This window comes from Oncorhynchus keta, chromosome 14 (assembly GCF_023373465.1).
Source record: "Oncorhynchus keta strain PuntledgeMale-10-30-2019 chromosome 14, Oket_V2, whole genome shotgun sequence".
NCBI classification, from domain to species: domain Eukaryota; kingdom Metazoa; phylum Chordata; class Actinopteri; order Salmoniformes; family Salmonidae; genus Oncorhynchus; species Oncorhynchus keta.
In genome coordinates this window covers 33,086,485-33,104,248 of record NC_068434.1, presented here as the reverse complement: position 1 = coordinate 33,104,248, position 17,764 = coordinate 33,086,485, and the positions used below count along the sequence as shown (strand labels likewise).

At 42.1% G+C, this 17,764-nt stretch overlaps 2 protein-coding genes across 3 annotated transcripts; one reads left to right on the top strand and one right to left on the bottom strand.

Moving 5' to 3' along the window:
• Nucleotides 1-121: 121 nt before the first annotated feature.
• LOC118393249 (U4/U6.U5 tri-snRNP-associated protein 2-like) lies at nt 122-17,220 on the bottom strand. 2 transcript variants are annotated; one of them, XM_035785745.1, is made up of 13 exons: nt 17,147-17,220; nt 3,720-3,792; nt 3,549-3,643; nt 3,301-3,437; nt 2,951-3,103; nt 2,465-2,690; nt 2,271-2,345; nt 2,023-2,090; nt 1,686-1,874; nt 1,036-1,178; nt 788-923; nt 544-630; nt 122-413 (listed from the first exon to the last, which is right to left on the bottom strand). In XM_035785745.1, the coding sequence occupies exons 1-13, from the start codon at nt 17,196-17,198 to the stop codon at nt 360-362; spliced, it is 1,488 nt and encodes a 495-aa protein (XP_035641638.1). In that variant the 5' UTR covers nt 17,199-17,220; the 3' UTR covers nt 122-359. The 2 variants fall into 2 exon arrangements, with proteins under 2 accessions (XP_035641638.1, XP_035641639.1); XM_035785746.2 differs by lacking the exon at nt 17,147-17,220 and adding an exon at nt 7,161-7,333.
• Nucleotides 7,818-10,282, top strand: LOC118393251 (UPF0561 protein C2orf68 homolog). The gene is made up of 4 exons (XM_035785749.2): nt 7,818-8,032; nt 8,416-8,531; nt 8,615-8,760; nt 8,836-10,282. The coding sequence occupies exons 1-4, from the start codon at nt 7,923-7,925 to the stop codon at nt 8,956-8,958; spliced, it is 495 nt and encodes a 164-aa protein (XP_035641642.1). The 5' UTR covers nt 7,818-7,922; the 3' UTR covers nt 8,959-10,282.
• Nucleotides 17,221-17,764: the final 544 nt, after the last annotated feature.

The following is a 17,764-nucleotide window of genomic DNA, read 5'->3' as shown; positions in this document are numbered from 1 at the left end:
ATGTCAACATTTTATTTCTTGTTTTTACTTCCTTGTTTCACAAATAAAATAAAAAGACCCAACCCCAATAAATATTCATCCAAAAGGGTAAAACATCAAATGAAATGAATGACTGGAAACATACATTTCAAAGCTGGTTTATTCCACCATTTACAGTTAAAAGTAAAAAATAATAGTAAGACATTTTTCTCTCTCCAAAATCCACCAATAAAAAGTACTGGTCCTCATGTGGTGGGGGCTTACCCTGAGGTCATCTTGAACAGTGTCCAGTTCCACTCTAGTGGCTTTTTGGGGCTCGTCTGACCATTGGCCGGCATATGACATCTCTCTCCTGTACAATTAATCTTTCAATGCCTTATTCATGCCCCTGTGTGGTTAGTTGTGTCATCTTCGTTCTCTCTTCTTTTCCAAATCTGGAACGAAGAGAACCACACAACACAACTGACAGTTACAGGGAGTCAGTAACTTATCTAGACATAAACCTGTAAATTAGAGAACAGCATATGGTATAATCGGTGGTCAATGTGACACAATAGAGCTTACCTGAATGTAGGCCTCCGACAGTGTGATCATCTGGGGCAGGATATCCGTCACCTGCAAGTCCTGGAGCTCGTACCACTTCCCAGTGCCCTTCAGTGACCAAAAGAAGGCACACATTAGCACCAATAACTGAACAGGATGAGTATTTATTACACAAGCTCATAAAATATTGCACATCTAAAGCTCTGCAAATGTGCACCTCTAGAGTACACTAGGAGAAAGTCCTGAAAACGCAGCTGTCACTTACATGATGCAGGACATGCATTCTGTATGCCCCCTCAGTGGGCTTCCCATCATGCACCACATTGGCCACCAGGTCATAGGTGGTGTTCTTCTCTGTGACCTGTGCCTCTTCTGTCAGGTACTCACGAAGGTCTACATTCCTGGTCAAGGAGCAAATGCAAGGAGTCAAAAACACAGACATGAACTCATCAGGCTGAGCATGATGCTAAATTACCATTGAGTACATGGGGAAAGTATGCAACAGTCTCTTACGTGATGGGAAAGTTGACGATGGTGGGGTTCTTCTCCACAAAGAAGTTGTTCTTGGTGAACCTCTTGATGCAGAAGATGAGATAGGGAGGCAGCTTGAGCAACTGGAACCTTTTGAGGAAATTCTCTTTATAGGTTTTATACTCCTAAAAGAAAACAGGAGTGTGAAGGGACCAGAGGAAAGGGCGAAGAGGTGAGGAAAATCAAAAGGTGATAAAGCACTTAAGATTATGTCAAACAGAAGCTGAAGTCTCACAGGCCATCCTTCCAAATCTTGTCTCGTTGACTCGACATTTGAAAGATTTTGCTTAGGATGGGAGCGCTGGCTGTTAACACTCACTTTTGTTTTAATAACCTATGCAGCATTAGTTTTGTATCCTATGCTAGCTAGCTTAATGCAAGTCAGAAACATTTTCAGAAACAACATTAGTTGGTAGAGCAACCCATGCAAAATATTTGTTTAATAAGTGGCAACGCATCACTAGTTTCCATCTAGCCCACCCCTCGCGTTTTGTTTGAGGCTTTCAAACAAAACGTGAGAAGCCTAGGCTTCTGAGGCTACTTTTAATTTAACTTGGTGGTAGAGATGGTTGGCTTGAAGATATGAGTGCTAATCCTTTGAGCTAATGTAAGTAGGAGTTTGAGGGCAGTACCTTCTCTGTGTTGCCGTTAAACTTGGCCAGGATGTTGAAGAGGGGGACCTGTGGGATGATGAGCTGCTCCTTTTCATCCTTGTACAGTGGGGCTGTGGGAAGGTCAAGGGTCAGGAAGAGGAAGGTGGACTCCGACATCTCCTCCTGGTACTCCTCCTTCAACAGCAGAGCCACCTTCTCTTCTGGTGGCTGGAGAGAGAAAGGCATGTATAAAATTAACAATTTAGCTTTTAAAATCTGTAATCATATTGAAGTCATGAATTCACAAGTAAAAATGTAAACTTTGATACAATGATGCAGTCTTCCTTTTACAAAGGTCTGACAATAAGCCACTCGCCAAATCTGGATGAGGAAGCTTCTTGGAGAATATACGCATGGAACCTTGGAACACTTTGGTGAGGCTTGCTATATTGGCGAAAGGTGAGAGATGGGAAAGAAGAGGGAGATATCTTTGTTAATATCACAGGTTGTACAGTAAGGCAGACAACACTGACTTATAAGGACCATGAAAAAGGATTAAGTCATATCCTTCCTCAACATCACTCCCTCGACCCCAGTCATCAGTCCCCTCCACCTCCCACTCACAAGGTTTCTTCTTGGTTCCTCCCAGTGCACCATGCAGAGCGTTCATGAACCAGGACAGAAAGTCCACAGCATCCCCTGCAGGACAGAGACCAATCAGCAGATTTGCAACACATACATTTTATTGTACTAAAAACATTTTGTTCTTGAGAAACAAGACTCTCAGCCTAACTGAATGTGATATAATAAAATCCTGCCTTGCTTGGTGATCTGGAAGTTCTTCTTGCTACACAGCACTACAGCCTGCAACATCTCGTGGGGTGACACGTGGGCCTTGAAGTTCCGGGGGTTCCACAGCTTGCGCATCAGCTCACCGAATCGCTGCACCAGCAGGAACATGATGTCACCAGGTGGCCTACGGATGCCGCAGTAATTCTCCTCTTCCAGAAAGTAGTTCCGCAGTGGGGGCACATTGGACAGGGCCTGAAGGGTTAAAGATAGTTCACCATAATCATTTTACAATTTAGCAGACCCTCTTATCCAGAGCGACTTACAGTAGTGAGTGCATACATTTTCGTACCGGTCCCCTGTGGAAATCAAACCCACAACCCTAGTGTTGCGAGCGCCATGCTCTACCAACTGAGTCACATGGATGATCAACACACAGGAAAAGGTTAAGCAGCATGTGAATGGTGAGAGGTCTGATTCACCAGTGGATACTCTGTGGTGGATAACAGTCTTACCTGCAGCACCACATTAGCGTAGTCATTAGCCTTGATGTTGTTGAGCCCCACTATGCCAGGCAGATAGGTGGTGCCATCATAGGCTCGATACAGCTTGCCCTGCTTGTCCAATCCAGAGATGTGCTGTCTGGTGAATGTGGGCTTCAGTACATACTAAACACAAAGAACAAAAATATATGACCACCTCCATTATTGCACAAACCATGGCTGAACATAAACTGTTCAACTTTATTTCAGAACTATTGGTTTAGCACCATTTAATCAGTGCATGTTTGAATCAATGCCTCTGACACCTCTGAAATGGTCTTATTACAGGGTTAATGTGTGCAAACCCATGTCTGTGGACCCACCGTGATGTCTTCCAGCGATGAGTCAATGATCTCGTAGTTATCTGGCAGACAGTAGAACTTAAGTGTGTGCAGATTGAGGAACACATGGTGGGTGAACTGCACACTGTGAGTATAGGCATGGGACTTCAGACCTCTACCTGGAAGAGACACACACACACACCAGTTTAGGTTGAGGTCAAATCATTTCTGAACATTTTTCAGGTAGGGAGGGAGGTAACAACGTTAATCTGAAGTATTGGATGATTTACCTTGGAAGTATTTCCCACAGATGAGACAAGCATAGACGTTGATGTGGGAGAGCGAGATGGAGCACAGCTTCTCAAAATCAAAGTCCAGCACACTCCTGAAGACAAAGGTGTTAGAGGTGAATGACAAATATTACACATTCAGTGTTAAAACCAGTGGACGTTTAACGTTACCTATTGATTGTGTCGAGGTAGGGACAGTGGCGACTTCTGCGATCCTCAGATGAACGGCCTACTTTCACAGGCACTGTGAAAGACAAACAACATGTCAACAAACAATTCAGTGTAACTCGCTAATGTGATGCCTAGCAATGACAACAATCGTGGGTATCTAGCTAAGATTAGCTACGTTACACCAGAGATTTGTGTTTACAAAAGGCCTCTGGCTAACACTAACTTAACTAGAAGTTGCCAGAAGATATTTACTATACCATTACGCTTGGACTGCGCTGAGTTCGGAACACAGTCATGGTGACATTAAAGCTTCGAACACACTGACAGCGTCATTGCGCAAAATAGTATGCAGCATCATCTGGATATGTATGCACTCAAAATTCAACATTCACCTTCTGCTACCATTTCTGTCAAGCCACCTACACATACGTATGCACCCCACCGAACACACTAGGGGGGGGGTGCGTCCTCCGAAACACAACCTAACCAAGCCGCACTGCTTCTTGACACAATGCCCACTTAACCTGGAAGCCAGCCGCACCAATGTGTTGGAGGAAACACCGTACACCCGGTGACCTTAGCGGTGACCTTAGCGTGACCTTAGCGTGACCTCGGCCCGCCACAGGAGTCACCAGTGCGCGATGGGACAAGGAAATCCCTGTCGGCCAAACCATCCCCTAACCCGGACAATGCTGTGCCATTTGTACGCCGCCCCATGGGTTTCCCGGTCACGGCCGGCTGTGACAAAGCCTGGACCCAAACCCAGAATCTCTAGTGGCACAGCTAGCACTGCGATGTGAGCTTAACATAAAAACTAAAATGATATAAAACACATTTTCCTTAAAGTATTTATGTTACTGTCCCCACTACAACAAAACAAATACATGTCATTTTGTCCTTGAAACATTTAACTAAAGTAATGTAGAATTGCATTCATTCCTATTGGGGATTGCTCCTACTGGGGAGTTCCAATATGGCCGACCGGTGACAAAAGCCTCTCAAAGCCAATACATAGCGTCAGCAATCCAGGGTTTATATACATCATTTTTTCTGACCCCATTTCTCACACAGGCTCCAATGTGTCTTAATGTAGTTTTTTTTACATGTGCAATGTCATGACAGGAACACAGTTGATACTTCAACTCCTGTTGGAAGAAAGATGGCAGAAGTGGATGCCTTGTTCAAATCAAGCTGCGCGTCGAGCAAAGTGGGTGAAGACGAATGTTATGAATGGCCAACAGTAGTAGTGAAAACTGGAACAAAAAGGAAATTGGAGTACATGTGTATGTATGATAATGAATCGCTTCTTGTTGGGATGCGTTTGTTGATTAAGGATACATATGTGGGAGACCCGTTTGAGGAGTTGAAAATTGTGAAATATGCTCTGGGAAAAGTGGAGTCTATCAGAGTGACCAAGTGATCTTATGTTGATGAATTGTATTTCTGAAGAACAGAGGAAGATTGCACTGAGCCTCAAAAGAATCTGGACAACAGATGTTTTGAAGTTCGGAGTAGAGCACCCGTCAAAGGAGTCATCTCAGGAATGACGACCGAGATGTTCAGCCTGAATATCTGAAGTTAATTCCTGGTGTGATTGGTGCCCGGCGCTGACACGCTGGGTGAATGGAGACAAATATGAAAGTCTGTCAGTCCTGACAGAGTATACTGAAGAACGGTGTGTAGAAGGACAACGGTGTTGCAATTGTGATGGGGATTATGATCCCGGGTTCCTGGAGTGCCCTGTAAAGGTGAAGGAGATTGAGGTGGCAAAAGTTAGAGCGGAGGCGATTAAAATAATTGAGAAAACAAGTGACGCTAGTGAAGATATGGTAGTGGATGCACCACAGCCTGTAGTAAATGTTTGCTGCCAGTCAAAAGATAAAGGTGGATTTTGTGGTGTTCATTGCCACAGTTGTAAACTGTACGGCACAAGTCTCAAAGAAGTCTGGACATTATTGTGGCTGTGGCTGAAACTTTTCTGGGACTTAATGATCTTACATCTGAAGACTGCAAGGGGTACTGGCTCCGGAAGACCCGCCCTCCCAGGTTCCCCTTGAGCCTGTGAATCAGATCTGTTTTATTTTTTTTAACAGAAAAGTTGGTTTGTTTAGTTTATTTTTTGTTACGTTTTTTGGGGAATCCTGTTTTCACCCTGCACAGTAGGTGGCGGGATGCACATTAAATTGTGCGATCGGCAATATACCATAAAAGTGGGCTGAGTCACAGACATGATCTTCCCGTCGGCGTAGTACCTCGGGGTAGTGCGGTGGAGTAGATCTTCGTGGGCTATACTCAGCCTTGTCTCAGTGTAGTAGGTTGGTGGTAAGTTGATAACCCTCTAGTGGTTTGGTGGCTGTGCTTTTGCAAAGTGGGTGGCGTAATATCCTGCCTGGTTGGCCCTGTCTGGGGGCATCATCAGATGGGGCCACAGCGTCCCCCAACACATCCCTGTCTCCAGTATCTATGCTGCAATAGTTCCTGTCTTACCTGGTGTCCTGTGTGAATTTAAGTATGCTCTCTCTCTCCCTCCCGGAGGACCTGAGCCCTAAGATCATGCCTCAGGACTACCTGGCCCGATAACTCCTGGCTGTCCCCAGTCCACCTGGTCGTGCTGCTGCTCCAGTTTCAACTGACCTGTTCACCAGATGTGCTAGCTTGTTCTGGACCTGCTGTTTTCAACTCTCTCTACCACACCTGCTGTCTTGAGCTCTGGTTGCTCGGCTGTGAAAAGCAAACTGACATTTACTCCTGGGGTACTGACCTTTTGCACCTCCCTCAACCACTGTGATTATTATTTGACCCTGCTGGTCATCTATGAACATTTCAATATCCTTTAAATGGCCATGTACTCTTATAATCTCCACCCGGCCCAGCCAGAAGAGGATTGGCCACCTCTAGGTTTCTTCCTAGGTTCACGCCTTTCTAATGAGTTTTTCCTAGCCACCATGCTTCAAAATGTATACCCGGGGCGGCAGGGTAGCCTAGTGGTTGGACTAGTAACCGAAAGGTTGGAAGTTCATATCCCCGAGCTCTTCTGCCCCTGTACCTAGGTCGTAATTGAAAATAAGAATTTAGTTAAATAAAGGTTTAAAAAAAATCTGTATTGTTTGGGGTTTTAGGCTGAGTTTCTGTATAGCATTTTGACATCTGCTGATTCGATTGATTAAAGAAGAATTGTCTTAATGTATTGCGTTCCCGTGCAGCTCAGTGTAAACAAGCGTAGGGTCGGTATCTTCTGGCAAATCTAGAGGGACACTTTTGATGCTGGGATCTTAGCTAGTTAACAATACATTAGTCAGCTAGAACTAGCTACCTACCAACAATGTTATTTGTGTTAACTAGCTAACTGGGCAAGCACACATTAAAATATACGTTTGGAAATAAACACCAGCTTGTTACGAGTTTGAGTTAGGTTATACACGGTTTGAAATTGTTAACTACCTTCATCGTCTTCAAAGTCAAGTTCTCTCTCCCGTTTTACAGAGACCATCGTGTTAATCTTTGTTGCGTATGAAAAAACAGAGCTGATAATAATAACTAAAGTCAGGGTTGAGTTGATTTTACTAGCTGCACACCTCCAAAACTCCCGGTTTCAATATCAAAATGGCCAACCAGAGTTTAACCCCATATTTTCAAGTTGACTCTGGCAAAAACAGAACGGCGGAGATTGAATAGTGTTAGACATTTTTATTTGGGCCTCCAAAGAGCAACGCAGCTTTCAAACAACTTTAAATAATATACTTCATGAGGATTAAAAATGTGAGAGAAAAAAATCATTTGCAAGGGTAGAAGCTTGATCCGAAAAATAAATGATGGACAAGCTCGTAACTCCGTGTGCAATTCCAGTTAGACAGCAGCCCAGCCCACTTTGGAATGGTTGTCACTAGTTACCACAGTCACAAAGTCATACACCCCGCCTATTTATAATTTTTATCTTCTTAAAATATGATTTTGAAACCTTACCTTAAACACAATGATAAACCAATGGCTAACCATAACATTAAATTAAGATCAAAAGCACGTTATTTTTTTGTTTTGCTTAGTTTTTACAATAGCCCATTTTAACTTAGTGGATGTGATAACTAGTAGTAAATCCCTTTGAAAGATTGATTAACGTTATGATGCAGCTTGTGGTGTTGTGCATATAAAGAAGGACTAATGTTCCATCTTAAATACTAAATACATTGTCCATCATCTCTCACGATGGAGATTTTGCGGGATGATGAAGAACAAGAGCTCAAATATAAACGTACGGGTCGTTTGGACATGAGCCATGGTTTCTTACACCACATTCGAAGGAACCAGATTGCCAGGTGAATCACTAATCTGAGCTAACATGCCGTGCGAGGTGTATATTTTGTCAATGTAATCAATTATGAGAGCGTGCAGTTGTTTAGTTTCGAGGGTTTTCTTGATCATGTTGAAATTCATCGCTAGTACGCCTACTCACTCCAACCTCTACTGGGCATGCGCACAACGTCTAACAGAGAACTGCCCCTCTTCAGAGTATAAATACCATGAACAGATATTGCTCTCTGCGGTGTACAACTACACCCATCATGGATATTGTTAGAAGTTGTACACTCACAATCATTCCAATGATTTTAATTAAATTGCCTTGTTACTCTCTAATTTATATAAATAATGTTTCTCTTACTGAAAGATTCAGACACTGACTTATCACTTTGTCTTGCAGAGATGACTATGATAAGCAGGTAAAGCAGGCCAATGAGCGTCAGAGGGCCAGGCTCACCACTACCCCCCGACGCCCCCGCCGGCCAGATATCCAAGTGTACCATCCTCGACGTGGAAGTAAGAAACCACTGCTACTAGTATGAACTTCTGTCAACTTGGAAGACACAGTTTAGTGGTGATGTGTATGTATGTGTCTCCAGATGGATCTGAGCCAGGAGTGGGTGCAGAGACTGAAGAGTGGAATGAGAGTGGGTCGAGTACAGAGCCAGAGACCCATGGAACTGAACTCTTCTGGCTGGACTACCAGGCTGACTCTGGCTGTGTCACCTCCTTCATTGTACACAAGGTCTGTCTGTCTACTGTCTATATTTTTATGATGGTGCGCATCCTGTGCCCTCGTGACCTGTTTCCTGTCTCTTAGGAGGACAAGCCAGAGAGGGTGGTGGAGCGTGTAGCAGAGAAGAATCTTCTGGACTCAGCCATGAGGGTGGCACTGCAGGCCCGGATTCGAAAGGAAATGGATAAACGTCTGGACAAACGCTGAAGGAAGTGAATTAAGTTAACAGTGATGAGAGGGGTGAGGAGTCAGAGGCCTCTGTTTACCCTCCAGCCAACACTCTTCCTGTATGTAAGGAATGCTAGTAGCAGAGGACTACTATGGACCCACATTCTGAGAGACTGTTAACCAGGATCTGAATGATGTCACACAGCCACGCCGTCCCCTCTGTGCTAGTGTACAGCCATGGGGAAAAGACTGACTTACAGAAGGGTAAAAATGGAGCCGTCCTCACATCTCTTGTATTGGGCTGGCATCTCTGACCCTGGGTCATGTCTGTAAGGGGCTCTGTGAAACTGCCTTTGTCTTGTGGTTGAATGGGCCATTGGCTGTCAACCTGCTCCAAAGGACAGAGCTGAGAACATGGGCCCCTATCTGAGCCACACCAGGGTAAGGCTGGGCAGTATACCATATTTTACAATATACCGGTATTGACACACGGACTGGTTTGGGGTTTTACTTTACCTTCTGCATGGTCAATGCAGCACATACAACAATGTTGATGACAACAATGCTGTTTTCATTTAGCTTCTTAATATAAATCTACAAGCATTCTATAATTACACTATTAGTTTCTGTTTCTTACATCTGTAAACCTCTAGTTCGGCTTGTCTTAGCAAGTTGGGCCTAAATCCTGTTAGTTACTAATGCTAATTGCTAGCTAGCTAATAAATGTACTGAATCAGAGCAAACGTAATTAGCTATACAGCCTGATAATACCAGTGATAGTGTAGACCTAAAACAGCATGTTTGTGCAACAGTATCTTCTAAATCAAAGAGGAAGCAAGAATGTTAGCTACATGAAGAAGGTAAGAGAACATTCAATGTAGCCACAGATTGAACAGTCCCCTAGAAACACTTAACACTTTTGTTCCTAGTTCCTACCCTGTCGCAATAACTCCTCCCTGGCATTTTCATTCATTGTCATGTCAAACACTGTATTCAAAGTGCCAACTATTATTCTAACTATAGAATTAGAATAATCATTCTATTTCCACAATTCCAACAGTTCACCCAAGTGTTTTTCTCTAAATCGTAAGTCAAATTGCAACATTTGGTTAAAAATAAGGCACAGATTGTTTGCCCATATTGTGCAGACTTACGTGGAAATGATCTCAAATGAGTGCAACAAATGTATTAAAATGCACATTTTGGAGGGGGGGGGGGTTGAAGTTGAATTGAACAGTGTAAAACAATCTGAATGGAGAAAGACCCATTGAAATCACTTATAATGTATGTCTTTTCACCCTAGAGTCATACACTACTCATAAATAACATTGAGCTTTTATTATACTTTTTGTTTTAATACTGTGATATTTTGGCCATATTAACCCCCACACCCACCAGAGGCCACTTTTTTAAAATGAACCTTTATTACAACTAGGCAAGTCAGTTACTGCCCAATGGGACTCCAGATCACAGCCAGTTGTGATACAGCCCAGGATTGAACCAGGGACTGTAGTGACACCTCTAGCACTGAGATGCAGTGCCTTAGACCGCTGTGTGCGGCAGTTTCAAGGGTGCGTGCACACAAGCCTTGCATGCGGCAGTTTTCCCGCAAGGGTTGGTATTTATACATTTTGAACTATTCCCACGCAAATCTCAGACCATGTGTACCCACAACTTCTAGTTGTTGTCTGATCAACTGTATTGCAAGCAAATATTGTTATTTTGTGGGAAATTGAGGTGTTTGATGCACAGGAATTATAATGGTAGGCTAATATCATTAAAACCTATAGGCCTAATTATAAAACAGATGCATTTGTCATTGGTAAAAAGATTGCATAGCAGCATGTCACCCAATATATTTTTTACTTTATATAAGCCTACATCATAATCTTATTGCAGGGCATATCTCTCCTTTTCTGACATGCCGCTACATAAAATATTATGCTACCATTTATCCATCCCTCATTCAATGGCCAACCATGCTAGAAAGTAAATAGACTGGTAGCCTATGACAGTATGGTTAGGCTATAGTATTGCTGTGTGAAAGGAGCGCAACATGGTTCATCTCAACGCCTATACCATGGAGATAGACTAACAATCATGTATTGATAAAATATTTCACAACAATTAATATTTTGCATAGACATGTGGACTGTAGGCAGCATTTACTTCGAAATTGTTCAATAGAAAATCAATCTTGCAGAATGCGTGGCCTTTTCTCACTGTAGACGTAATGCATTCTTTGTTTTAAAAAAGTAACGGCAAAAGATTAAAACATTCTGCCCACAACTCTACAGAAATGTGATCACATTTGCCATTGCGCTTTCCTTTAGCAACTATCACAGCCCAGTTCCAACATCTCCAAATAATACAGCAAATGAAGGCGTTGTTGTTACCATAAAAGGTGAATGGAGGGCATTTTCCCAGCGGAGGTGTAAGCCCTCGTTCTCACACACATATGGTTTAGCTCTGATTTACCAATTAAGCTTGCATATGTGCAAAATGTTTGATAAATACCAATAATTTGTTTGCATTCAAATCCTAGATGCTCCACGTACGCCAACATTTAGTTTGAAATGTATCCACGTTGATAAATGAGGCCCTAATCCCCAGAAACTGGGACGCCACCCCTGTGAATTTCTTTTTCACCACACAGTGACATCCTCTTCCCCATAGAAAGTGTGCTGTGTTTACAAAATGTGTACTTTTTGTTTATATGGATGTGGTTTAAATCCATTGGAGGCTGCTGAGGGGAGGACGGCTCATTTTAATGGCTGGAATGGAGCAAATGAAATGGCATCAAACAGATGGAAACCATGTGATTGATGTATTTGATATCATTCCACCCATTACCACAAGCTCTTCCTCCCCAATTAAGGTGCCACCAACCTCTTGTGTTTACATTTTATTTGGCAAAGTGATGTGACTGGGATGTCATTGCAGTTATGTTTTTTTGTTTTCATGAAAAAGTTACCATGTTGATTTGCTGTCTGCAGGGTTACATGAGGTCACTGTGGCTCAATATGACTAAGGCAGGAGAGAAAATCAATTTGGTCGTAGCTGATTCTTGTTTGTTTAAAAAATGTGCTGTGGTCATGACTTCTCTAATTTATTTTGTGATTGTCCTATATGTTCTAAGAGTTATTTTTTTATACTGTCATTTTCTGGAAAGATCCTTATTGTTTCAGTAATTACAGATATTAAATATTTATTTTCCAAAGGTGTTTATTGTATATTTATTTCTTAAAAGTGGTTGGATGTTCACTGTATGCAGATCTAGTGTGTGAGTACACAGTTTTGTTAAAGGTGAACGAGACTGTACGTTTCTCTTTCTCGAACACAAAAAAACCTTTTCCATGTCAATGTTTTAATTTACGGCCTGGGTGATGTATGGCGAAGGCTGTACCATTAGTATGGAGGATAAGGTCATTGTCATGGTTTCAATTCCATATGATGTGCTTCATGCAATCCTAAATTATATGGCCAGATTAGACTAGCGAATGTTGTGGAGTGAGCAGAAAGTACAGGCCTGTATAATGGGGAAATAACTCCTCTAGGGGCAATGTAATGTTACTATTTGTCACTAGGGGGAAGCATCTATCATTTTGACTTAGACAGGGCACTGAAATGTTCCAGTTTGATGTTCAATACAACAAAATTGATCCAACTTGTATTTTTCCATATATTCTCCTTGATGCTCTTACACCATTCCCCTATTGGTTACAATTTCTCTTTCAATAATGGCCAGTGTGAACATGTTTAGACTAGGTTAACACAAATGCATTTGAGTTAAGTGACCAACACTTTCATACCCATCAAATAATTATAAGTATTGCACTGCAATGTTCCTTATTTTGGAAAACTGACTAGCATGGTTAAGTTGTGTAACCAGAGTCAGGCTTTGAACCAGAGTGACAGTATCCTGCAACCCTAAGAAGTCACATGGCTAACCTCCATTCATACCACAGGCCTACTAACACTAGTTCACTAATGCAAGGTCATAGAGTTGTATAGAGATCGCAACATTGTATCTTTCCCATTATGGCGGCTGTGATCGCACGACAGCGCCATTGAGGCCATTTCCAAGTAGCCAATTTTAATCTACTACTTCTATAAATTGGTAAGCAAACTAAAAGGGTGCATACTGCCACTTGGAGTGTGTTGTTTGAACAGGTGTAAAGCCAAGGTTGGAAATGTACTGCCACCTGCATTTATGGAATGTTTTCTCACAAGTGTAATTAATTGGCTGATCCCTCCCGATGACCTGGATGGAATTATGTGATCCTTCCCTAACCCATAGGAAGTCCTACCCAGTTGACTACTTTAAAATGGTCCTCAGTGGTGCTGCCCATACTAAAATGTTTTTTGGGGCACTAGAGTCCTCTATACAACTCTGTGCAAGGTTTGACACTTTGTTAGAGATTAGATTAAATAACTAACTAAATAATGTTTTTTTCCTTGAGCTGTGGTACAACTTGTTCCTAAGGGACTCAACAATCCCATCCAAAGAAGAATAGAAAGACAGACAAACTTCTGATTCCCACCATTTGTGGGCAATTAATTGTTTTCAGCAATGCATGAAAATATGTAAACTTTATCCCAGGGCCACATGCCTGGCCAGTCTTTGTTGCTGTTACATAAAACCCCTTTTCAGGAGGAGTGGTCTCTGTGATGTCATTGGTGGAACAAGGTCACCCCCCTTTGGACTCATGCCACCCCCCCACGGACTCCTGTGTTATAAAAGGTTCACATGTTAAGACTGCATGACTGACTAGACAACAATATTCCTCCAGCAATGACGGAATTGTACAAATAAAACCAGTAACTCCATTAAATTGAGATACTGGATGAGATCAGAAAGTTCCTTATATTATAATTTACAAAAGCATAACAATTATGTTTCACGTAACTGCATTGCATAACCCTATAAATTGTATTTTTGTAGCTAGAGAAGTTGCCCTGGAGCCACAGACCTATGGGCTTTGAGTGGTAATGAAAAAGACAGACAGATAAGATTAGTGTCATCCGTATGGAGGAAGCTGGTGGGAAGAGCTTTAGGAGGACTGGCTCATTGTAATGGCTGGAATGGCATTAAACATATGGGGCAACAGGGCCTAGTGGTTAGAGCGTTGGACGAGTAACCTTTTTTTATAACACTACACTCCTTCAAGAGAGGGTCAACAGCAGTGGAACTGTGCTGCGACAAAGGTGGCTCAGGCTTGATTAAACCACTGCCCCTACCTCCTCCATTCATATTTGTCGATCACATAGGTATTTTTTGTGACTAATTGTGTGAAGTACTGTATACAGTACCTTCAGAAAGTATTCACAACCCTTGACTTTTTACACATTTTGTTGTGTTACCAAACAATAACCCATCATTTCAAAGTGGAATTATATATTTTTAGATTTCGCTTTTCGACCGTCGTCTCTCCCGAGCCCGTACGGGAGTTGTAGCGATGAGACAAGATAGTAACTACTAACAATTGGATACCACGAAAAGGGGGTAAAATAATAAAACAAATTCAAATTAACCCCCTTTTCGTGGTATCCAATTGTTAGTAGTTACTATCTTGTCTCATCGCTACAACTCCCGTACAGGCTCGGGAGAGACGAAGGTCGAAAAGCCATGCGTCCTCCAATACACAACCCAACCAAGCCACACTGCTTCTTAACACAGCGACTTGGTTAGCGTGTACTGCGCCCGGCACGCTAGCTAGTGCACGATGAGACAAGGATTTCCCTACTGGCCAAACCCTCCCTAACCCGGGCGTGAACCCAGTGTCTCTGGTGGCCCTAGACCACTGCACCACCCGGGAGGCCTTTAACATCATTTTGCAATAAGGCACTAACGTAAATCTGCAAAAAATGTGGCAAAGAAATTAACTTTACAAAGCATTATGTTTGGGGAAAATCCAACACAATTCATTACTGAGTACCACTCTTCATATTTTCAAGCATGGTGGTGGCTGAATCATGTTATGGGTATGCTTGTCAACGGCAAGGACTGGGCAGTATTTTAGGATAAAAATAAATGCTATAGAGCTAAGCACAGGCAAAATCCTAGAGGAAAACCTGGTTCAGTCTGCTTTCCAACAGACACTGGAGACAAATTAATATTTCAGTACGACAATAACCTAAAACACAAGGCCAAATATACACTGGAGTTGGTTACCAAGACAACAATGAATGTTCCTGAGTGGCCTAGTTACATATTGGACTTAAATCTGCTTGAAAATCTATGGCAAGACTTGAATATGGCTGTTTAGCAATAATCAACAACCAACTTGACAGACCTTGAAGAATTCAATCAACTTTGAATTCAGGTTGTAACACAACAAAATGTGGAAGAAGTTTAGGAGTATAAATACTTTCTGAAGTCACTGTACCTCCAGGGTGGTTAACATATGGCTGTTTCTTATTGCGTCTGTGTTGGGGGGGATTTTGGGTAAATTAAACACTCCATGCTACTGTTGAACATCTTAAACTAGATGGAAAGTTATAATGGACCTTTACGTTTTCAAATAACTGCCCCTTTTCTGGCCCACAAATTGGTTTTGACTAACAAATTGGTCAGCCCTCCACTGAATTTAGAAATCCTGATGTGGCCCTCAACTCTAAATTATTTTCCACCCCTGGTATACCTAATTGTGAATACATCCATGGATGTGGTGGATTGAGGCTGCCGTGGTGCAGCCATAATGCAAACCCCAGCAATCTAACAGTGCGAGTTAAAAATAGAAGTTTGAAAAAACATTCTTGACAGTATGAGTGGACAGCAGCTGCAGAGTGTAGTCAATTAGTGGCAGACAGTTTGGACACATCACAAGAGTAACTTGAGTATCGAAGTTATTCATGGTCCCTGGTTAGTACAGTGTATCTGTAGTAATGTACTACCTCATGATCCGTAAAATGTGCTTAGGTAGTCCTACTGGAGGTTCCTGGAAATGACAGAGTCAAGACATTAATGTCAGTTTTATTTGGTGTCACAGGGGAGTAGTTAGACTGATGACCTGGACAGGTTGATCACACTTACAGAGAACTGATTAAATTACTATATGGGATTATATAAATAAGTATATGGGGTTGATGATCTCTTTGTCTGAGGACATATTCCAGTGCTCCGGAAGCATCAGAAGAAAACAAAGAATGAACAGCTAACATTTTGTTCATTTTGAACAGCTAACCTTTTGCTTTGGAGTCTTCCTTCAGGGTAGACACGTGTCCTAAAGCCGTCAAGCCATGTGAGCCACATACAGCCAACCACACACACACAGTAGCAGCCACTCCTGTTAAGGCATAGGTTTGCCAAACTCTTTAGGGAGGCACAAGAGAAAGACATAAAACAAACGAATAAAACCACAAATCAAGTTTGACTGTTTATGCGTTCAACAATTGTATGTTGTTGCTGTGACGTTATTTGCATATTGCATCTCGATTGGCCATATGTTAATGAAGGCCTGTGGGAATTCGGGGGGTTCACGAGGAAAGTTTCTCTCTCACGCTTGTAATGTGAAGGCATATCAAGCTCGCAATAAATATATCTTCATAAATATACTGTTTGTAGTTATTGTACTCACGACCAGTTAGATTGCACGACTGTTGCCTTTGTCAAGATGGCGATAAACCGGAACAGACAGAAACAGAATGGTGCCCAGGCTATAGCACAACATTGATACCCAATCTCCTTCGAGATTAGACAGACTCTGGGTTGAGCTACTATGAAATCCATTCATACATTTAAAAACCAGCCAGATAAATACAGTACAATGTAACAGAGCGGTGAACACCAAAGTAATTAGAAGAGATGCAGCTCAAAAGATGACTCATTTTGAACAGCTAGCCAACCTACTGGTTTGGAATTGTATTAACGAACTGAACAGGATTTGGCTGCTGGTGATAAATGGCCTGCTTCAGAAAGTGTTTCTATTGCCAATCAGACACTAAATGCTTGGAACCAGAGTCAAGAAGGACAATGAAGCCTTTGTATTCTTTGGGATGTAGATTACTCTAAGAATTACTGGTGGAAAAATCCGTACAGAGGACAAGGTCGGCCTTTTATTTTTAATCAGGAAGTGAAATATAACTGGGCTAACTTGGGCTGGATGCCAGGAACCTCAAGATACGATATCACGATCAGACGCAATGTATATATGTAGCGATTCTCACGATTCTATATGTATTGCAATTCGATGCTGTGATTTTACTGCGTTTCGATATTTCTCACCATGTGTCTTCTGAAGAGGAACAAGAGAAAGCCATGAGTGTTGATCAGTCATGGAAATAAGTGCTGAAAACAAATTGTCTCCATAAGTAAACATATGGGAAACTGAAGGAATTATTTATGTCAGTGGGCCAAGGAGGTGTGTCTGCGTTCTGTGAGGTGATTGGTTTGCGTGTTTTCGGAGTAGTTTTTGCAGCCTAGGCACTGGCGTGTACCCCAGGGCCGAGACACAAATTCAACCGAAAACTGGGGCCTGTTGCACAAAACTAGGATAAGGGATTAAGCCAGGATATCTTGGTGATCCTGGCTCAATTGATCCGTAATCCGGTTGCACTAAAGATGGATAGGGGGCAGGAGGATATGTTATGGTATAAATTACCATGGAGATTTATTCTGTGGAGCTAGCCTGCTCCAGACCAGGCTAAATTCCAGGATCTATTTAATCTCATCCCTAATGTCAGTCAGCAGTCACCACAAATGGAAACCAATAGTTATTTCACTGCTCACTATACATTGTTATCACATATAACTAGACCCACTGTCATTAAACGTTTGTGATCATTAATTTCAATGATTTTGGATAAAAAATTATTTTTAGATGTTGCTATCATTAGATAATGT

Bases quoted from the DNA above. Each gene is read 5' to 3' on its own strand.
- LOC118393249 (XM_035785745.1), bottom strand. From the start codon at position 17,198: ATGACTGATCAACACTCATGGCTTTCTCTTGTTCCTCTTCAGAAGACA. The intron at 3,793-17,146 runs GTGAGAAATATC...TGTCTTTCACAG, and splicing joins TCCTCTTCAGAAGACACATG to TGCCTGTGAAAGTAGGCCGT. The intron at 631-787 runs GTAAGTGACAGC...TGGTCACTGAAG, and splicing joins GAATGCATGTCCTGCATCAT to GGCACTGGGAAGTGGTACGA.
- LOC118393251 (XM_035785749.2), top strand. From the start codon at position 7,923: ATGGAGATTTTGCGGGATGATGAAGAACAAGAGCTCAAATATAAACGT. The intron at 8,033-8,415 runs GTGAATCACTAA...TTTGTCTTGCAG, and splicing joins CGAAGGAACCAGATTGCCAG to AGATGACTATGATAAGCAGG. The intron at 8,532-8,614 runs GTAAGAAACCAC...ATGTGTCTCCAG, and splicing joins GTACCATCCTCGACGTGGAA to ATGGATCTGAGCCAGGAGTG.